This window comes from Lynx canadensis, chromosome B4 (genome assembly GCF_007474595.2).
Source record: "Lynx canadensis isolate LIC74 chromosome B4, mLynCan4.pri.v2, whole genome shotgun sequence".
NCBI lineage: Eukaryota > Metazoa > Chordata > Mammalia > Carnivora > Felidae > Lynx > Lynx canadensis.
The window spans coordinates 20,022,045-20,043,814 of NC_044309.1; the positions used below are offsets into that span (position 1 = coordinate 20,022,045).

General features: G+C 42.1%; 1 protein-coding gene across 11 annotated transcripts in view; it reads left to right on the forward strand.

Annotated features, from left to right (window-relative positions):
- The first annotated feature begins 599 nt into the window (after window positions 1-599).
- Window positions 600-21,770, forward strand: part of MLLT10 (MLLT10 histone lysine methyltransferase DOT1L cofactor) — a 243,168-nt gene continuing 221,997 nt past the window's right edge. For 6 of the 11 annotated variants that reach the window (XM_030321046.1, XM_030321049.1, XM_030321050.1 and 3 more), the window contains exons 1-3: window positions 874-969; window positions 1,110-1,269; window positions 4,768-4,847. In XM_030321046.1, the coding sequence (XP_030176906.1) occupies window positions 1,110-1,269; window positions 4,768-4,847 (240 nt within the window). In that variant the 5' untranslated portion in view covers window positions 874-969. Of the gene's footprint in view, window positions 842-865; window positions 970-1,109; window positions 1,270-4,767; window positions 4,848-21,770 lie in introns of those variants that run through there. The other 5 variants (XM_030321048.1, XM_030321047.1, XM_030321054.1 and 2 more) reach the window with 5 other exon arrangements.

Below are 21,770 nucleotides of genomic sequence, written 5' to 3' on the forward strand. Positions count from 1 at the left end.
TTCATTTGTCACTGGGGCCAATGTGGTGTGTAAACGGGCTGCGGATCTGGTGGCACTTCCACTGCGTGAACTTTGGGTAGAGTCCAGGATGTGAATTTAATGGGTGGAGAAGCTGCGGCAGCACTGTGAAGTTAGCGCGGCCAACTGCAGGAAGCCATGCTTCACTGCACCCTTCATGGAAGCTGGCATACTTGCCCTACCCCTTGTTACCCACGGGCCAGCTCTTGAGGAAAAGGCCCGCAGGTAGGTTCTCAAAGCAGAGAGGTGCCCCGGGGAAGTCAGTCCCCTCTGGCTACTCCGATTAAAAAAAAAAAAAAGAAAAACAACAACCCTCCCTCCGGGTCTTCGGCATCCTCCTCCCCTCCCTCCCTCTGGGGCCCCTTCCAGACGTGCACGCTCAGCCCGCGCGACCGGCGCGGCGCTGCAGACGGCGGCCCCAACGTCCCCGCCCCCGCGTGCGCGCCCCCGCGTCCTCTCGTTGGCTCGTTCCGGCCTCAGCGCGCCGCCGGCTCCACTCACCACCCCCTCCTTCCCCCCCCCTCCCCAAGCACACCTCGGCGGCTGCGAGCCGCGCGGGGGAGGGGAAGGGGCCGGGAGGTAGGCCGGGGCTGCGGGCCGGACGCGGCGGCGCGCACGCAGGCCTTGCCTCTCCCGGGCCTTCTCCCTCACGCCGGCCGCAGGGCGGGCGCGCACGCCGAGTGACGCTCGGAGGAGGAAGCGCAGCCCCCTTCCCCTCCCTGGCTGCCCCTGCCCCAGCGGGAGCCCCCCCAGTGCGCCTGTGCGGAGGCCTACTTGATTATGTGTGCCCTCTCCGGGCTCCAGCGTTAGCGGCCGGGTGGAGGTGGGGAGGGAAGAAGACGAGGAGGAGGAGGAGGCGGAGGAGGCGGTGGAGGGGAGGTGGGGGGAGTCAGCAAGGACATGGCTCCTGACTCCTGTGCGGAACGTGAGTGACTGAGCGGCAAAGCCCGAGTGAGCGAGCGGCCGAGCGGCGGGCGGGGGCCGGGGACGTAGGGAAGGGAGCGGGGACGCGGGTGGCTGTGCGGTAGGGGGGGGGGAAGCGCTAATTGGCTTGCATGTGTTTTTTAATGGTCCCCCCAACTCCCTCTTAGATGGTCTCTAGCGACCGGCCCGTGTCACTGGAGGACGAGGTCTCCCATAGTATGAAGGAGATGATTGGAGGCTGTTGCGTTTGCTCAGACGAGAGAGGCTGGGCCGAGAACCCGCTGGTTTATTGCGACGGGCACGGCTGCAGCGTCGCGGTGCATCAAGGTAAACACCCAACCGCCCGCCGGGCCGAACCCGGCCTGCTCCCAACCGTCACCGCTTCCCCCACCTTGGCAGCAACTGCCAGTTCTCCTACCGCCCCTCCCCCCGCCCCGCCCCGCCCCCGCCCCCGCCTCGTTCCGCGGCCCGGGATTGACTCCGAGGGTCCGCAGCGGGGCGGAGGGGGTGTGGGCTGTGCATGTGGGAGAAAGTGCGTGTGGCCTGGGCTGTCATGTGATTCTGCGCTCACTCTCTCAAGTGTCATTTGGCCGCCGCCTGCGCCCGGAGCCGTGGGGCTGGAGACTTTCCGAGGCGGTGGTTGGAGGCGAGGGGGTGGGGTGGGGTGGGGGGGTGCGGGGCCGCGGCCTGCGCCCCGGGGGCGGCGGCAGGACCGAGTGTGCGCCCTTCGGTGGTGTCGCGGTGGCAGTGGGTTTGGGTTTGGGAACGTGGAGGCCCCTCCCCCTTCACTGGCTGCTCCTGTCTGCCGCAGTGTGTCTGGAGACTTCCTGTGGCATGGAGTCGGGCTCGGGAATGCCACTCGCTGCGCCTGGGCGGGTCGCGGAGGCAGAGGGGTGGCCTTGGCGCTTTAGATTAGGGAGGGAAGGCGCCACTGCTGCACCCCCAAGCTTTCTGGCGGAGACCCTGCTGCTGCGGACTGGGAGCTTCCTGCGTAGAAGACGGTGGCCTTCCGCCGTCGCCGTCGTGTGCTGCAGGAGTGGCTTGGCGGAGCTGCCCTAGGCTGGTGGATAAGGCTGTTCAGTGGCTGTATCTGGCCACTTCCTCAGCTAAAGTGACTGGAGAGAAGAGGAGGTGGTGGTGCGGCCAGTGACTTGGGGAGCATCTTAGCTTATTTCTGGGTGTTTCCATTCGGTGAGTTTTTTTGGATATTACAGAAAAGGCGAGGGCACTTAGGGAGTTTTCTGGCCATTGAAGTTTCTGACTTTTCCCGTATCTTGTGGTAAGGAAACCTAGATAATTTTTGGGTGTCTGTTACACATATTGTCCCTGTTACCAATCCGCCCCGCTTCCCGTTTCTGTATTTGGCCGAGTGTTGTTGATATTTAGTAGTATATGGAAAGGACACTACCAAATGAGACAATGTGAAACATAAGAGGTTGAAGTGCATTCTTCGTAGAATGAAATCTCAGAATGGGGAAGGGAGACTTAGGAGATAGTGAATTAATTACTGGGGTGCAGTCAGTTTTAACGAAAACCTAATTGCACATCTTCCGTTTAAACTTTGTTTTTTGTTTTTTTGAGAGAGAGGGAGTGAGCAAGTAAGGGGCAGAGAGAGGGAGGGAGAGAGAAGTTCAAGCAGGCTCCACACCATCAGGACAGAGACTGATTTGGGTTTGAACCCAGGAACCACGGGGTCATGACCTGGGTGGAAACCAAGAGTTGGGCCTTTAACCACCCTGTCGAACCTTTGACCCACCCAGGCGCGCCCTGCACACCTTCCTTTTTTAAGGAGTGAAAACAATATGTGTTGAAACCTATATGCTGTTTTTAAAGTTTTAGAAATGATGTATAGCATTTCCATCATAGTGTTCGTTCGCATTTGTGGACGTATTTCTTATGAATTGGATCCTCAGTTACCAAGTTTTAATAAGTAATGTCATCTCCCAATACGGAAGACATTCATTTAAGCATAAATTTTCTTGTCCGGAAGTAGTACTTCTGAATTAAAATGTAAGTTTTTGGATATTCATGCAGGGTTTCTTGACCGAATGTTTTTACACTGATATATTTATGAATTTTAAAAGGAATTTCAAGTTTAGCTTTTGGGAGCTTTAAAAATTTGTGTTGATTTTGTATTCTTTGAGTGTTTTCCAATATTTAAGATATTTTCAAGCTTCCTGTGAGCAAGTTCATGCGAGAATGTCAGTTGGATATTAGTGTTCTAGGTTTTTGGGAAAATTTCAATTCCTAGTTAAATACCAATAAAAAATTTTTTTTAAAAATAGAGTGTGATTTACATATACTCAGATCACTTGTTGGAACATTCACATCATATATTTAGAAATAAATATGCACTTTAAAAAAAAAGATTTTTAAGCTTAATTTTTGAGAGAGAGAGAGAGAGAAACAGTGTGAGCGGGGAAGAAACAGAGAGAGACACAGAATCCAAAACACGCTCCAGGCTCTAGGCTCTGAGCTGTCAGCACAGAGCCCGAAGTGGGGCCCAAACCCACAAACCACGAGATCATAACCTGAGCCGAAGTCGGTCGCTTAAGGACTGAGCCACCCAGGTGCCCCAATAAATACACGCTTTTTAAAGTAATGGCTTTGAGATGTGATTTACATACCAAATAATTTACCCACTTAAAACGTACAATTCACTGGTTTTAGTACATTTAGGGTTTTGCATTTATTGCCACAGACTCCGTTTTAGAACATTTTCATCAACCTAAAAAGAAAACCGTGGACTGTTAGCAGTTACTGCCCTTTTTTTCCCCAACACCTCCCCAACTCCCCTAGACAACCACTAGTGTACTTTCTGTTGATTTGCCGTTTCCATTTTATACAAACGGAATCATTTCACGCTTAACATTACATTTCGTTTTCTTTTCTGCAATACTTGTTGCTCATTTTGACAGGTGATTTAGAAGTATTTTCAAGGGCGCCTGGGTGGCGCAGTCGGTTAAGCGTCCGACTTCAGCCAGGTCACGATCTCACGGTCTGTGAGTTCGAGCCCCGCGTCGGGCTCTGGGCTGATGGCTCAGAGCCTGGAGCCTGTTTCCGATTCTGTGTCTCCCTCTCTCTCTGCCCCTCCCCCGTTCATGCTCTGTCTCTCTCTGTCCCAAAAATAAATAAACGTTGAAAAAAAAAAAATTAAAAAAAAAAATATTTTCATTAGCCTTACCTAAAATGCTTTCTATTTAAACTGTAGGATACAGGAATGAATTAACGAGTTTCTTAGTAATTCTTTGTAAAGAATCTATGTGTTAATTTTTACTTGATATTTTTTCTATCATAAAAGAATAAACAATTTTTTTAGATTTATTTATTTTGAGAGAGAGGGAGAGAGAGTGTGAGAGAGTGAGCAGGGAAGGGGCAGAGAGAGAATCCCAAGCAGGCCCCCCAGTGTCAGTGTGGAACTGGAGAGGGTGTGTGTGTGTGTGTGTGTGTGTGTGTGTGTGTGTGTGGGAGGGAGGGGAGGTGGGGTGAGGGTGGTCCCAGCTTGAAATCAGGAGTTGGATGCTTAAACAACTGAGCCACCCAGCTCCCCAGATAAGTACCCTTTGTAATGCTTATACTTATTTAAATAAAATAACAAAAGGCTGGTCCTTTAACATTTTTATTAAAATGTCATACAGGTTTTATTAGGTGGTGGTAATATATATGTGGTAAATAAAAATATAAAATGTTTTAATTCTTTACAAAGAAGGTGTTTTATGTGAATAGTCTGAGAGGTAATTATTTTAAGAGGGCTTTGAAAGGGTATTTAATTTTCTGTAATTCTTTAAATTTTAATATATTTTAAAATATTTTATTTCCCAATAGCTTGCTATGGCATTGTTCAAGTACCCACTGGACCATGGTTTTGCAGGAAATGTGAATCTCAGGAGAGAGCAGCCAGAGTGGTAAGAACTGTTTTATCAAAAACATTAAAATACTTCAGTGAGTAGCTTAGGATGCTACACACTTAATGTTTCAGTTTGAAAGGTTTTCAGTCTTGTTCAAATTTGAATTTGGGCCAGATATCAACTTAACTGTTTTAAACCAAATTTACAAACTCTGAAAAAACAAATTGAGCCACATAACTATATGTTGAACAGGTAAAACATAAAGTTGTAGCTGGGCTTTAGCCCTTTTTACTGGTTTGAAGGGTTAAATTAGTTAATCATTAGTGAGAATATGATGGCAGTAGAACATAAGGAAGTTAAGCTGATAATTCTGCTAGGGTCTGTTTAATGAATAAAAAAAACACTAGAGTTTAACCACTCATATTTTTACTGCATTGCACATGTATATTTTAACTTTGAATGTTCAATATTTTCAGACATTTAGTCTCTTTGGCAAAGCAACATAAGAATCTTCCTTTTTCACATGGCTGGCTACCTTCTTTCTGAACACTTTTGTAAACTTATTGTAATCATAAGGGAGATATGTTTATTCTTTGTGGCCCAAGGCATTTTTTACAATTGAGCTTCTGGAAATATTAGGGAGAAATAAACTTAATTTTCATCAATCATATAAAAGTATTACTGTTTGCTATGCGATAGTTCCTTTTTGGTGTTGACTAGAGAATTTGACAGAAGGTAGAAAACAAACATTTCGGCTTTTCTACCTACATGAGTAGCATGGAAACTTTATTTTTGCCTAGGCAATTCTTGATTAGAAGTCATAGCTGAGTAGCCTATTTAGGACTGTGAAACTCAGAGCATTATTCTGTTCATATGTTTTGTTTGTGTGTGAGAATACACTATAGCAGAATTATAGCTTATTCTAGCATTACAATGGTTGGAATTAGCAAGTAGGGGATGGAATCAGTCATATAAATTTTAGGATTTGATGTATGCATAGGTCTCCTTTTTGGTTTTTGTTCGTCTTTGTAGCATTTTATAGTTTTGGGGTTGATGGGTCACCAAGCAAAGGAAGTTATATTTTAACTCATTAGTAAACATTGATAGTAGGTGAGGCTATTCCAGAGGATGTCACAGTAGATTCAAGGCCAGAGGAAGATTAGAAAATAGGAAGGCAGATATTGAGAGAGGATAAAGAGCTCTGTCAATGGGGAGTAGTAGAATGCCAAAATTATTTGCCTTAAATGCCACTTGTTGCCTGTTTTTATTCCTTTATTCTCTGAGGGCATGGTTAAGATATCAAGGTGAATTGAGGTAGTTACCTTACAAGGCATATTGAAGAACACATTTTATTTTAGTGTTATACGGTAGGATGGGGGGGTCATTCGAGGTTCTAAAGAAGAGGCACAACTTCCTTTAATTTCCTGTAGTGTACAGTTATAAAAGATAAGGTCCTTTGTAAAAACAAAAACTCATTCTAAGCTTAAATAGGCAGAGATAGGTCATCTTATTGTTTATTTTAAGGTTTTATCTTTAACTTATCTGTACACCCAACATGGGGCTTGAATCCACAACTGGGGATCAAGAGTCACATGCTCTAGTGACTGAGCCACAAGGGCATTTTAATGTTTATTTTTGAGAGAGAGAAAGAGAGACAGAGTACAAGCAGGGGAGGGGCAGAGGGAAACACAGAATCCGAAGTAGGCTCCAGGCTCTGAGCTCAGCACGGAGCCCAAGGCAGGGCTCGAACCCACGAACCTCCAGATCAGACCCTTAAGCGACTGAGCCACCCAGGTGCCCCATCCACAAGGACATTTTAATGTGAGGATAGAGGAGCCAAGAAGCCTAACATGGAAATGTATCCGTTACTTAGGGAATTAAATTAGTCTTTTTTTTTTTTTAAAGTAAATCCTTCCCTTTCGGTAATTACATTATTACTTTGCTTATTTATTTATTTTTAAAATAATCTCTACCCCCACGGTGGGGCTCAAACTCAGGACCTCAAGATCAAGAGTCATATATGCTTTGAGCCAGGCAGGCACCCCAAGAATTGAATTAGGCTTTATTTTATTTTATTTTATTTTATTTTAATTTTTATTTATGTATTTAAAAATTTTTTTTTCAACATTTTATTTATTTTTGACAGAGACAGAGTGCGAGTGGGGGAGGGGCAGAGAGAGAGGGAGTCACAGAATCCAAAGCAGGCTCCAGGCTCCAGGCTCCAAGGTGTCAGCACAGAGCCCGATGCAGGGCTCGAACTCACAAACCGTGAGGTCATGACCTGAGCCGAAGTCGGACGCTCAACCCACTGAGCCACCCAGGCGCCCTGTTTTTATTTTTGTAATGTTTATTTTTGAGAGAGAGAGAGAGAGAGAGAGCGCGCATGCACACGCTCTCACGCCAGTGTGGGAGGGGCAGAGAGAGACAGGGAGACAGGGAGTCTGGATCAGGCTCCGCACCGCCAGCGCAAAGTCTGACATGGGGCTCAAACAAACTGTGAGATCATGACCTGAGCTGAAGTTGGATGCTCAACCAACCAAGCCACCCAGACACCCGTATTTATTTATTTATTTATTTATTTATTTTTATTTATGAAAAAAATATTTTTTTTAATGTTTGTTTTTGAGAGAGAGAGAGAGAGAGAGAGAGACAGCGTGCGAGTGGGGGAGGGGCAGAGAGAGGAGGCAGTGGGAAACAGAATCTGAAGCAGGCTCTAGGCTCTGAGCGCTCAGCACAGAGCCTGATGTGGGGCTTGAACTGACAAACTGCAAGATAATGACCCCGGCTGAAGTCAGATACTTTATCGACTGAGCCACCCAGGTGCCCCTTATTTATTTATTTTAACGTTTATTTATTTTGAGAGAGAGCGTGAGTGTGTGGCACGCAAGTAGGAAAGGGACAGAGAGACAGGAGAGAGAGTATCCCAAGGGACAGAGAGAGAGAGAGGAGAGGGGAGAGGAGAGGAGAAGGGAGAGAAGAGAGAGTATGCTGACAGCTTGGATCCCCACAGACTCTCTCACAGACTGTGAGATCATGACCTGAGCTGAAATCAAGAGTTGGATGCTTAACCGACTGAACCACCCAGGTGCCCCAGAATTGAATTAGTCTTAATCTTATTTTTGCTTTTCTTTGTCTGCTTTATTCTTTTCCTTTCTGCAGGTTTCTCTGCTACTAGCTGTTTACTATCTGTCAGGTACTATGTTAAATGTTCTACAATTATCTGGTTTAATCATCTTATCAAACCTTTGAGGTACTTTGTTCACATTTTATGGGTAAAGACATCATGTTTTTTATTTAATTTTTTAATGTTTATTTCTGAGACAGAGACAGAGCATGAGTGGGGGAGGGGCAGAGAGCGAGGGAGACACAGAATCAGAAGCAGGCTCCAGGCTCTGGGCTGTCAGCACAGAGTCTGACACGGGGCTCAAACTCACAGACTGAGTGAGATCATGACCTGAGCCGAAGTCGGATGCTCAACGGACTGAGCCACCCAGGCGCCCCAAGACATCATGATTTTAAGAGAAATGCATATCTATTTGGAGGCTGGGCTGTGATTAAGCTCTCAATCATCATGTTCTGTATTGCCTCCTGTGGTGAAAAGTGGCCATACTTCAGCTCCTAATATTTTGTTTCCTGTCTCAAGAGACTTAACTGTCCATCTGAATCTCCTGTTCCTTTGGGGAGGAAAGAAACTGGGTCGGCTTGGATGAGGTGCCTGACTCTGGACCAGTTAGCCATGGCTAGGCAGTAAGGTTGCTTAAGACACAAGATGTCTGTGGGTTGAGATAGCTCATTTCTCAGAGAAGAGGGAATTATGAGCTGGTAGTACCTTGGCAGATACTATAGAGTAAAAACCAGAGTAATAAAGTTGTAATTTCTCACAAGAAGTTTGGTAGTGGATGGAATGGATTTGAAATGGGAAGTTAGAAACTGAAACACAGGATGATATTACACTAAATATGTGAGACTGGAAGGGGAGGGAGTGGAAAGGAGGAGAGGGAGTGAAAAGGAAGGGAGGGAACATTTTAAAGGATGAAATGACACATGGATATTGGGTAGAGGAAAGGGAGTAATCAAAGACAATTCTGAGTACCAAAGTTAATCACTCTGGAATGGTGGTACCGTAAACAGTCATAGAGTAATGGCAAAAGGAGAGCAAACTTGAAGAGTAAAGTTCTGTTTTGGGCATGTTTGTTTTGATGCTGCTGGGAGTTTTCATTGGAAATTTAGGATTAATGTAATGGAGTTAAGTTGGAGTTGTAGCTGCCTAGAAGGAAGACTGGGAACCAATGACATTTTTTTGTTAGAGAAAAGAAAAATGAAGATGGCTATGGTGAATATCCATCCACACTTGTGGAGAGTAAGAGAACAAGTTACCACGAACGGATCATGAACGTTCAGGAAAGGAGAACCTGCAGTAGAACCTTGCTGTAAGGACCTGAAGCATTGGGAAAGTTTCTAAGACCACAGTCGTAGTTCCCTGGTTTGGGCAGACCTCTCATTATAGGGTACTGAAGAGAGTAGAGATTGTAGGATTAGACTGAATGTTGAAAAAGTAAGGGAAGAGGAAAGTAAAAGAGTGAGGGAAGGTTTGGATGGTTTTTAAGGGAAACTCTTTGTAGGTAGGCATTCATTGTTCAGAAAAAGCACTTGAATTGCTTATTTATCTCAAGTGAACATGTATTTTTGCTGAAGATTTTTGATTAGACTTAACACTGTTTACTAACTTCTTGGTGGTTAGAGATTAAGATACTTACTGATGACTGTTTTGTATTTAATGGGTATTTGTTTTTAATTACGACAGGCTGAGGAGACTTACTAGAAATTTTATCTACTTATATAATTTTAATGAGATAAAGAGGATATATTAGGTTTTAAATATTCTACTTTGAAAACATAGAGTGGATTGTGCAAGAGAATAAAACGGCTAAAAGCCCATTAGGATTTTACATTATTTAGGTATTGCTATTCTAGCTCTAAATGAAAAGACGATTTCTACCGGAGGTGAGATGTAACTTTTTCCTACTCTTCTGCCTCTTTATATTGTATTTATTCCTGGCTTCTTAACATTGTTGGGGAAGAACTACTAGATGGAATGTAAACCCAGAATTTGGGGATTGACCTAGAGTTGCACATTTTTCAGTTTTTGTTTAATGAAGATATATAATGCAAAAGTCCCTATATATCTATAAAACCATCTAAACTATATGCTTAACTGTAGTGTATATTTCTATTTAATTTTATTAAGTAAAATTACATTAGTATATATTTAGTTATCACAAATTGTTATGAATATAGAACATAAATACTCTTCACTCACAATGAACTAATGTTGATTCTTCATATTTGCCTCAACTCTTACCTTCTGAAAAAGAATAGTAAAAAAATATTAACTTGAAATACTTTTGTACTGTCCCCAGTCTGAGTCATCCGTTAACCTTTTAGCGTGTCTTGGGACCAACCTGTCCGTCTGTCTGTTTCTCTCTCTCTTCCTCTCCAGTTTCATTGGGATATAATTGACATATAACATTGTATTAAGGTATACAATGTAATGATTTGATATGTTTATATGTTGTAAAATGATTACCACAGTGAATTTAGTTAACATTCATCACCTAACATAATTACAATTTTCTTTTTCTTTTTCTTTTTTAAGTTTATTTATTTATTTATTTTGTGAGAGAGAGAGAGACACAGAGAGAGAATCCCAAGCAGGCTCCGTGCTATCAGCATGGAGCCTGATGTGGGGCTTGATCTCACAAACTGTGAGATCATGACCTGAGCCAAAATTGAGAGTTGGTCGCTTAACCAGCTGAGCCACCCAGGCGCCCCTCTTTTTTTTTTTTTTTTTTTAATTATTTTTTAAGTAGGCTTCATGTCCTACTTGCAGCCCAACGTAAGGCTTGAATTCACCATCCTGAGATCATGACCTGAGCTGAGATCAAGAATTGGGTGCTTAACTGACTAAGCCACCAGGTGCCCTGTTTCTTTTCTTTTGACGAGAACCTTTATTTAATTTTTTTTTTGTTAACGTTTATTTATTTTTGAGACAGAGAGAGGCAGAGCATGAATGGGGGAGGGTCAGAGAGAGGGAGACACAGAATCTGAAACAGGCTCCAGGCTCTGAGCTGTCAGCACAGAGCCCGACTCGGGGCTCGAACTCACGGACCTCGAGATCATGACCTGAGCCAAAGTCGGCCGCTTAACCGACTGAGCCACCCAGGTGCCCCTTGACGAGAACCTTTAAGACTTATTCTTGGGATGCCTGCTGGCTCAGTTGGTAGCGCATAGGACTCTTGATCTTAGGGTTATGAGTTCAAGCCCCATGTTTGGATGTAAAGCTTCCTTAAAAACAAAAAACAGGGGCGCCTGGGTGGCGCAGTCGGTTAAGCGTCCGACTTCAGCCAGGTCACGATCTCGCGATCCGTGAGTTCAAGCCCCGCGTCAGGCTCTGGGCTGATGGCTCAGAGCCTGGAGCCTGTTTCCGATTCTGTGTCTCCCTCTCTCTCTGCCCCTCCCCCGTTCATGCTCTGTCTCTCTCTGTCCCAAAAATAAATAAACGTTGAAAAAAAAAATAAAAAAAAAAAAACAAAAAACAGAAACAACTTGAAAAAAATTTACTCTTAGTAACTTTCGTATACACAATACAGTCTTGTTAACTATAGTCACCATGCTGTATGTTATGTTTCCAGACCTTATAACTGGAAGTTTCTGCCTTTTGACTGTACCTCACCCCTTTTCCCTACCCTCCATCCATTGTCTCTGACAACCACCACTCTGTTCTCTGTTTCTATGAGAGTGGTTCTTTTAGATTCCATATGTAAGTTGAGAGCATATAGTACAGACGGTTCCTGACTTGGGATTTTTTGACCTTACGTGGTTGTGAAAGCAGTATATATTCAGTAGAAACTGTATTTCAAGTTTTGTTTTGATCTTTTCCCAGAACAGTGATACACGGTACGATACGCTTGTGATGCTGCTGGGCAGCACCTGTGAGCCTCATCTCCCAATCAGCTGCCAACTTGATTAGGAGGGCAAATAACCAGTATACTTAACAGCCACTCTGTTGTTCATTTTCAGTACAGTATTCAATACATAACACTGTATTTTAAAATAGGTTCTGTGTTAGATGATTTTGCCCAACCGTAGGCTAATGTGAGTGTTCTGAATACATTTAAGGTAGGCTAGGCTAAGCTGTGATGTTTGTAGGTTTAGGTGTATTAAATGCATTTTTAGCTTATGTCATATTTTCAACTTGTGATAGGTTTATTGGGACATAACACTGTTGTATACTGGGGAAGATTTGTATTTGTCTTTCTCTAATTTGTTTCACTTAGCATAATGCCCTTAAGGTTGATCTGTGTTGTTGCTAACAGCATGATTTCCTTCGTTTTTATGGCTGAATAATATTCCATTGTATGCATACACTACCATCTGTTTTAATACTTATACTACATGTCTATATTCATAAATACCATCTAGTATTATTTTACAGGAATGGTATCATTGTATATGTGTTCTGTAAATTGTGATATAGCTGCATTAATACATACTGATCTAATTCATTCTTTTTATCTGCTTTTTAGTGTTTTGTTATAGAGCCACAGTGTATTTAATTTCCTTATTTTTATGTTTATATTTTATTTAGTTTTTAAAAGTTTGTTTTCGGAAAGAAAGAGCTCATGAGTGGGGGAGGGGCAGAGAGAGGGAGAGAGAGAATCCCAAGCAGGCTCTGCACTGCCAGCACAGAGCCCGATGTGGGGCTTGAACCCGTGAATTGTGAGATCATGACCTGAGCTGAAATCAATAGTTGAATACTTTACTGACTGAGCCACCCAGGTGCGTCCCAAATTGTGTTTTTTTTAAATAGGGGTTTATAATTTAGATATAACATTACTGATTTTTTTTTTTTTTTTTTTTTTTTTAAATTTTTTTTTCAACGTTTTTATTTTTGGGACAGAGAGAGACAGAGCATGAACGGGGGAGGGGCAGAGAGAGAGGGAGACACAGAATCGGAAACAGGCTCCAGGCTCCGAGCCATCAGCCCAGAGCCTGACGCGGGGCTCGAACTCACGGACCGCGAGATCGTGACCTGGCTGAAGTCGGACGCTTAACCGACTGCGCCACCCAGGCGCCCCACTGATGTTTTTGTTTAACCCAGTTTTTTGTTTGCCTTGCAGCTTTATAGTCATTTACTTTTCTTTAAAAAAAAATTTTTTTTTAATGTTTATTTTTGAGAGAGAGATAGACATACAGAGTACGAGTGGGGGAATGTCAGAGAGAGGGAGACACAGAATCTGAGGCAGGCTCCGGGCTCTGAGCTGTCAGCACAGAGCCCGACGTGGGGCTTGAACCCATGAACCATAAGATCATGACCTGAGCTGAAGTTGGACGCTTAACCGACTGAACCACCCTGGCACCCCTCTTTTTAAAATACAGTTCTAGGGTTCAGTGCCTAGTAAGCAATAAGCAAACTATATTCATCTCTGTCTAAAAATGTTATTATTTTGCTGTCTTATATGCTAGTTTGAATTTTAGAGTAATAATTGTTTTCCTGTAAGTAAAGAATTTATTCTAGTTTGTCTTCTGGTATCTAATTGTGCTAATAGAAAATCTGTTGACAGTATGCTTATCCTGCTTCAGAGCTGATCAGCTTTTGTTCTGTGGACTCAGTTTTTCTTACATGTTGGCAGATTTTCTGCTCTCTCTTCATATGTCACCTTCCCATTTAATTTTCTTCTGGAACTGTTAATTAAGGTATATGCTTGAGATTCTTGTTCTTTTTTGCTTGTCTTTTAATTTCTTTTTCATCATATTTTCTATCTTATCTCTCTATTGTGGATAATCTCTTTAGCTCTGTCTTGAAATTTATGCATATTGTTAACCCTATGAGTGAATTTCTTGTCTGAGTAAAGTATATGTAGACTTTCTATTTGTTTTTATGTTTCCATTTGCTTCTTTTTTTATAATATTTTGCTATTATTGCCTTATGGATTATATTCCCTTATTACTTGAACATTTGAAACATACTTATTTTAGGGGCCCCTGGCTGGGTTGGTCGATGGAGCACATGACTCTTGATCTCAGGGTCATGAGTTCAAGTCTTACATTGGGCGAAGAGCTTACTTAAAAAAAAATACTTATTTTAAAACCTCTTAGAGATTTTAGATTTCTCTAAATTAGAATTAGAATTGTTTGTTAACTCTGGTGGTAGATGTCTTCATTGTAATTTTTGGCTGTGAGCTAATCCTCAGGAGTTGTCTTCCTTGGGATTCCTGTTCCTCTAGGAACACAGTGAAGATGTTACTATGGAAAGTGTTTGCATTTGCTCTGTCTCTGAAGAACCCTGTGTGACCTTACCAAAGACCAGATTCTAGTGGCTTCTATAGATTAGGAATTTACAGATTTACAGATTCTTTCATTTAAAAGGAGTTCAAAAGGCCTTTTAAAGCTTTTATGACAGCTCTTGTGACATCATTTGGGATCAGGCTTTTTTTGTCCTCCTACTATACCAACCTTAGCACATGGTTTTTGTTTTCAGGGTTGTCCCGCAGTCAGAGAGAGGATGGCAGCTGAAACAGTCATTGTGACTGTGGAAAGAAGTTCTAGGCAGAATGGGGTGCAAAATGAAAATTGAGTTTCCTCCCAGCTGACTGATTCTCTTAAATTTTCTTGAAGCCCCAGGCAACAGATTATGCTTAATTTTACTGGCTTTGAATTGTTATAATTCAAAATATGGGTCAGTTGGAGAACTAAATACAATTGGAGTTTTGTTACTAGGGAAGATCTGGAGAATGGCTTTGGGGTTGATAACAGCAGACTGTTAGAGTTTGCCTACTGGATGGAGTTCATTGCTCCAGACTGATTTTTGTTTCTTGATTTGGATTGCAGTACTATTTATCTATCTGTCTATCTATCTATCTATCTATCTATTTATTTATTCATAAATAATTTATTTATTTTGAGAGAGATCATGAACAGGGGAGGGTCGGAGAGATAGGAAAAGAGAGAATTCCAAGCAGGCTCCACCCTCAGCCCAGAGCCCAGCGCAGGGCTTGAACCCATGAACCATGAGATCATGTCCTGACCTGAAACCAAGAGTTGGACGCTTAACTGAGCCACCCAGGCACCCCTGGTTTTTTTTTTTTTTTTTTTAATGTTTATATATATTTTTGAGAGAGAGCATGCATGCGGAGGTGGGTGGGGGAGGGGCAGAGAGAGGGAGATAATCCCAAGCAGGCTCCCTGCTGTCAGTGCAGAGTGAGAGGTGGGGTTCAGTCTCCCTAACCAAACTGTGTGACCTAAGCTGAAATCGTGAGTCTGCCCCCCAGGTGTCCCAGGACTCTTTAGATAATGGATTTTGGGCCCCACTCTCTCTCAACATAGGTTTGAGTTTCCAGTTTTTCTAGAGTGACTCCTCACGTCCAGAACAGACATCTTCAGTGCAGCATCTCTAGTCTTACTGGTCTAGGCCATGTTTTTCTAGGATAGATTCCCCTCTGGTTGTGGGATAGGCACTTAACAACTCCTGTCCTCATGCAGGGAACCCAGTTAGAACTTTTTTTTTACGTGTCTAGGGTCTATGCTGGTGTCATAGTCCACCCCAGTCTCTAGGGTGTATGTATTATATATTAGATCTGATATTTTCATTAAGTGCCTCAGCTTCAACTGATGTTTATTCTTTTAACTTTTCTTTTTTATTTCTGCCACTTGGAGATTTACCATGATATATACATAATTAAATATTTTTTTTTTTTTTTTTTTTTTTTTTAATTTTTTTTTTTCCTTTTTTTTCCAACGTTTATTTTTATTTTTAAGACAGAGAGAGACAGAGCATGAACGGGGGAGGGGCAGAGAGAGAGGGAGACACAGAATCGGAAACAGGCTCCAGGCTCTGAGCCATCAGCCCAGAGCCTGACGCGGGGCTCGAACTCCCGGACCGCGAGATCGTGACCTGGCTGAAGTCGGACGCTTAACCGACTGCGCCACCCAGGCGCCCCTTAAATATTGTTTTCAAATTTATCTTTGATTTCTTTTTTTTTCAATTTACCTTTGATTCCCAAGTGCAAGAAGGCAGTTAAAATTTCATATATAACTTTCTCCCTTTTATTTCTGTACAAGCAGTTTAGCTTGTATACTTTAAATAGAGTGCCTTCTGAATTGGGGTGCCTGGGTGGGTGGCTCAGTCGGTTGAGCATCTGACTTTGGCTCAGGTCATGGAGCCTGCTTCAGATTCTGTGTCTCTCTCTGCCCCTCCCCAACTCGTGCTTGGTCTTTCTCTCTCTCAAAACTAAACAAACATTGGGGCACCTGGGTGGCTCAGTCGGTTAAGTGTCTGACTTCGGCTCAGTCATGATCTCACAGTTCGTGGGTTCAAGCTCTGTGTCGGGCTCTGTACCGACAGCTCAGAGCCTGGAGCCTGCTTTGGTTTCTGTGTCTCCCTCTCTCTGCCCCTCCCATACTTGCACTCTGTCTCTCTCAAAAATAAATAAACATTAAAAAAAAAAATGCCTTCAGAGTTAAATATTTGCTAACATTTTTTTCTTATTGCTGATTCATATCTAATATTTGCCTTTAAATTTCTCATAGTACATTAAGTTCTTACAGCTTTGAAAGAGGTGCTTTTAGAAAGTTAACAGATTTAGTGCTTACCACCATAGATAAAATGTAGTAAGTGGCCAATTTCTCTGGTCTCTCTTGAATTCTTCTTTTACTGTGAGAAGAGCCTAACCTAATGGCTGATATGAAGTAGGTGCTTAATACTTGTTTGTATTAACAAGTGTAACTCTCACCTGTGTAACTAGTGAGAGAAAGGAAATTGATACCTTGCCCAGCATATGGCACCTATTTATTCCCTTTTTTTTGGATTTAATTTTTATGTTTACCAGAGCGATGAATGCACATAGTCTAAGTCTGGTATTACCAAAAACTTTTCTCACTCAAACAAAACAGTACCTGCTGCTTTACCCTTGAACCCTCATCTCATTACCAGAAGCACCTTCTTTTGGCCGTTCCTTCTGGTACTTGTATGTTTCTAAAAGGAATGTGTAAGCAGCTATTGTTTATTTTATTTACAGAATTCTAAATGTTTATTTATTTTGAGAGAGAGGAAGAGAGATTTAGAGCGTGAGCAGGGGAGGGGCAGAGAGGAGAGAGGACCCTAAGCCCACTCTGCACTGTCAGCTCGGAATCTGACATGGGGGCTCCCAACTCATGAACCATGAGATCATGACCTGAGGTGAAATCAAGAGTTGGACGCTTAACCAGCTGAGCCATCCAGGTGCCCCACAGCTATTGCTTTTTAAAGTTTATTTTTGTTGAGTAAGCTCTGCACCCCAGCTGCACCCAACTCCTGAGATCAAGAGTTGCATGCTCTACTGACTGAGCCAGCCAGGCACCCCCATAAGCAGCTGTTCTTGACATATCAATTTTAGTAGTTACCTTTCAGTATATCACAGAGTTTTGTTAAATCAGTAGTGTTGAACAGTAATATTTACATTATTATGACTACTTAAATATTTTGTTCATTTTTGAGCCAAAAGTATACTGATTTTTTTTTATTAATTTCATTTCCTTGGGATTAATAATCATCTTGTATTTTAAGTTTCATTGTATTCTTTATTTAAGGCTAAATTTTTTCCCTCTGTTGCTTCTTCATATAATCTTCCAAATGGTTAATGAATCAGGTAGTGTATTAGTAAAATTTTCCATGAATTCAATTTTCCTTTTCCTTTTTCTCTTTCTCCTCTCCCTCTTTTCCTCCTCCTCTCCATCCTCTTCCTCTCTTCTTCCTCCCCCTTCCCCTCTTCCTCCCTCTTCTTTCTCTTTCCCTCCCCCTTCTTTTCTTCTCCCCTTCTTTTCTTTCTCCTTCTGCCTCCTCTTCTCCCTCCTCTTTCACTTTTCACTTTCCTTTCCTTTTTAAATCGGTAGACCTTCTTCTGGGTACCATCTCCCTGCTGTCATCTGGGCTGGTTTCTCTTTAGGCCTGGGTCTTCCCTTCACTATAATCTTGGGAGTTTCTTTGTTTCTTGCTTATTTTGGATTCTGTTTTATAACACCTCACTTCCCCATTTCTTCATCTCTAATGGTTTATTTGCTTGTTTCGGTGGGCATGTCTAGCAACTTCATAGAAAATGGTTTGTGAGGAATAATTTTTTAAAGGTTTTTCAGGTTTGATAAAATTGTTGGCTTTATCATCTTGATTGATAGTTTGGCTGAATATAGAATTCTTGGTTGGAAATCATTTTCCTTTAGAATTTTGGCAATTTGCTTTTTAGCTTTCAGTGTTTCTGTTAAGAAATGTTGTGAAGTCCTGATTTCTAATATTTTGTATGTGATTGTTCTTTCTGGATTTAGTATTTTTTTTTATAAATTTTTTTTTTCAACGTTTATTTATTTTTGGGACAGAGAGAGACAGAGCATGAACGGGGGAGGGGCAGAGAGAGAGGGAGACACAGAATCGGAAACAGGCTCCAGGCTCTGAGCCATCAGCCCAGAGCCCGACGCGGGGCTCGAACTCACGGACCGCAAGATCGTGACCTGGCTGAAGTCGGACGCTTAACCGACTGCGCCACCCAGGCGCCCCTGGATTTAGTATTTTTTTATCCAGGTTATTTCTGGTATTTTTCATGGTAGTGTGTTTCCCCTCACTCATTGTATTAGGCATACAATGGCCCTTTTGATTTGGCAAATCATGTTAGGGAACTTAAGTTCGGTCAATAGTAGAACTTTTAAAAATTATTTCTTTGATGATTTCATCAGTTCTGTTGTCATTTTTTTCAGTATTTTTCTTTATTTTCTTTTTTCTTATTATTTTTAATCAAAAAAAATTTTTAAAATTTACATCCAAGTTAGTTAGCATATAGTGCAATAATGATTTCAGGAGTAGATTCCAGTGATTCATTCCCTATGTATAACACCCAGCGCTCATCTCAACAAATGTCTTCCTTAGTGCCCCTTACCCATTTAGCCATCCCCCTACCCACAACCCCTCCAGCAACCATTAGTTCTGTATATTTAAGAGTCTCTTATTTTTGTCCCCCTTCCTGTTTTTATATTATTTTTGCTTTCCTTCTCATCTGTTTTGTATCTTAAATTCTACATGAGTGAAGTCATATGATATTTTTCTCTAATGTCGCTTAGCATAATACCCTCTAGTTCCATCCATGTTGTTGCAAATGGCAAGATTTCATTCTTTTTGATTGCGAAGTAATACTCCATTGTATATATATACCACATCTTCTTTATCCATTCATCTGTTGTTGGACATTTGGGCTCTTTCCATACTTTGGCTATTGTCGATAGTGCTGCTATAAACATTGGGGTGCATATGCCCCTTGGAAACAGCATACCTGTATCCCTTGGATAAATACCTAGTAGTGTAATTGGTAGGTGGTTCTATTTTTAACTTTTTTTTTTTCAAATGTTTGTTTATTTTTAAGAGCAAGACAAAGCGATAACAGTGGGGGGGTGGGCAGTGGGGAAGGCGCAGAGCAAGAGGAAGGCACAGAATCCGAAGTAGGCTCCAGGCTCTGAGTTGTCAGCAAAGAGCCTGACGAGGGGCTTGAACTAAAAAACCTGAAATCATGACCTGAGCCGCAGTTGGACGCCCAACCAGCTGAGCCACCCAGGCGCCCCCGCCCTTTTTTTTTTAAACTTTTTGTGGAACCTCCATACTGTTTTCCAGAGTGGCTGCACCAGTTTGCATTCCTACCAGCAGTGCAAAAGAGATGCTTTTTCTCTGCATCCTTGCCAACATCTGTGGTTGTCTGAGTTGTTAATTTTAGCCGTTCTGACTGGTGTGAGGTGGTATGTCATTGTGGTTTTCATTTGTATTTCCCTGATAATGAGTGATGTTGAGTATTTTTAATTTTTTTTTTTACCTAGAGAGCATGCGTGTGTGTGCAGGGGTGGTTGGAAGGGCAGAGGGAGAGAGAATTTTAAGCAGGCCCCATGCCCAGTGCAGAGCTGGATGCTGGACTTGATCTCATGACACTGAGATCATGACCTGAGCTGAAATCGAGTTGGACGCCTAGCTGCCTGAGCCACCCAGGCATACCTGTATGTTTCTTTATTTGGATGTTGGCCTTTTTTTTTTTTTTAAACATAATTTATTGTCAGATTTGTTTCCATACAACACCCAGTGCTCATCCCAACAAGTGCCCTTCTCAAATCCCATCACTCACTTTCCCCTCTCCCTAGCCCCCATCAACCCTCGGTTTGTTCTCTGTAAGATGTTGGCCTTTTTGAACTAATTTTCCAATTTTTAATATTTTGTGTTTAAGTTTTTTTTTTTGGTTCTTTTTTTTTTTTTTTTTAAATGTTTATTTTTCAGAGAGAGAGAGAGAGCATGAGCAGGGGAGGGTAGAGAGAAAGGGAGACACAGAATATGAAGGAAATTCCAGGCTCTGAGCTGTCAGCACAGAGCCTGATGTGGGGCTCGAACCCATGAACTTTGAGATCATGCTCTGAGCCGAAGTCGGACGCTTAACTGACTGAACCACCCAGGCGCCGCTTTGGTTCTACTTTTTGAGGCAATTCCTTACTTTGTCTTCTGACCCTTCACTTAAATTTTTAAAGTCTATTATACTTTTCTCTTGTGTTCTGTGTTTTATTTTTTATCTTCTGTTTTTATTTCTTGGATGTCTTTATTTCTTTGTTTTTTAGTTGAAGTATAGTTGACATACAAGGTTACATTAGTTTCAGGTGTGCAACATAGTGATTCCACGACTCTCTGTGTTATGCTGTGCTCACCACAAGTGTAGCTGCCATCTGTCACCCTACGGTGCTGTGACAAAATCACTGAATATATTCCTTCTGCTGTGCCTTTGTATCCCTGTGACTTATTCCATAACTGGAAGCCTGTATCTCCTACTTCCTCCTCACTCATTTTGCCCATTCCCTCAGGGTCTGTTTTTGCTTATTTTCTTTGTTCCTTCATTCGTTTTGTTTAGATTCCGCATTTAAACAAAATCATATGGTATTTGTCTTTTTCTGACTTATTTTAGTTAGCCTAATATCCTCTAGGGCCATCCTTGTTGTTGCAAATGGCAAGGTCTCATTCTTTTTTTATGGCTCATTCTTTTTCCATGGACACTTGAGTCGCTTCTGTTATCTTGGCTATTGTAATACTGCAGTAAACATAAAGGTGCGTATATGTTTTTGGATTAGTGTTTTCATTTTCTTTGGGTAAATTCTCAGTAGTGGAATTACTACGTCATATGGTAATCTATTTTTAATTTTTGAGGAACCTCCATTCTGCTTTCCAATGTGGCTGCACCAATTCATACTGCCACCAACAGTGCACGAGGGTTCCCACTACTCCATGCATATCCTTGCCAACACTTGTTATTTCTTGTGGTTTTGATACTAGCCATTTTGACTGGTGTAAAGTGATTTCTTATTGTGATTTTAATTTACATTTCCTTGATGATGAGTGATGTTGAACATCTTTTATTGTGTTTGTTGTTCAATCTGTATGTCTTGTTTGGAAGAATGTCTGTTTCAGGTCTTTTGCCCATTTTTAAAAAATATTTTATTTTTAAGTAATGTCTACACCCAACGTGGGGCTCAAACTCTTGGGATCAAGAGTCACACGCTCCACCAGATGAGCCAGCCAGGTGCCTCAACCTCTGTCCATTTTTAAATTGGATTTTTTGGTGTTAAGTTCTTTTTTTTCATTTAGCATATATTTTAATTTTTTATTTTTTTAAGTAGGTTCCACACCCAACATGGACCTTGAACTAATGACCCTGAGATTAAGAGTCACATGCTCTTGTCGATTAAGCCAGTCAGGCCACCCCCATTCTTTATAGATTTTGCCTATTAATCCCTCATCAAATACATCATTTGCAAATATTTTTTCCCATTCAGTGAGTTGCCTTTTCTTTTCATTTTGTTGAGGGTTTCCTTTGCTGTACAAAAGGGTTTATTTTGATGTAGTCCCAATAATTTATTTTTGTTTTTTTTTTCACCCTGCCT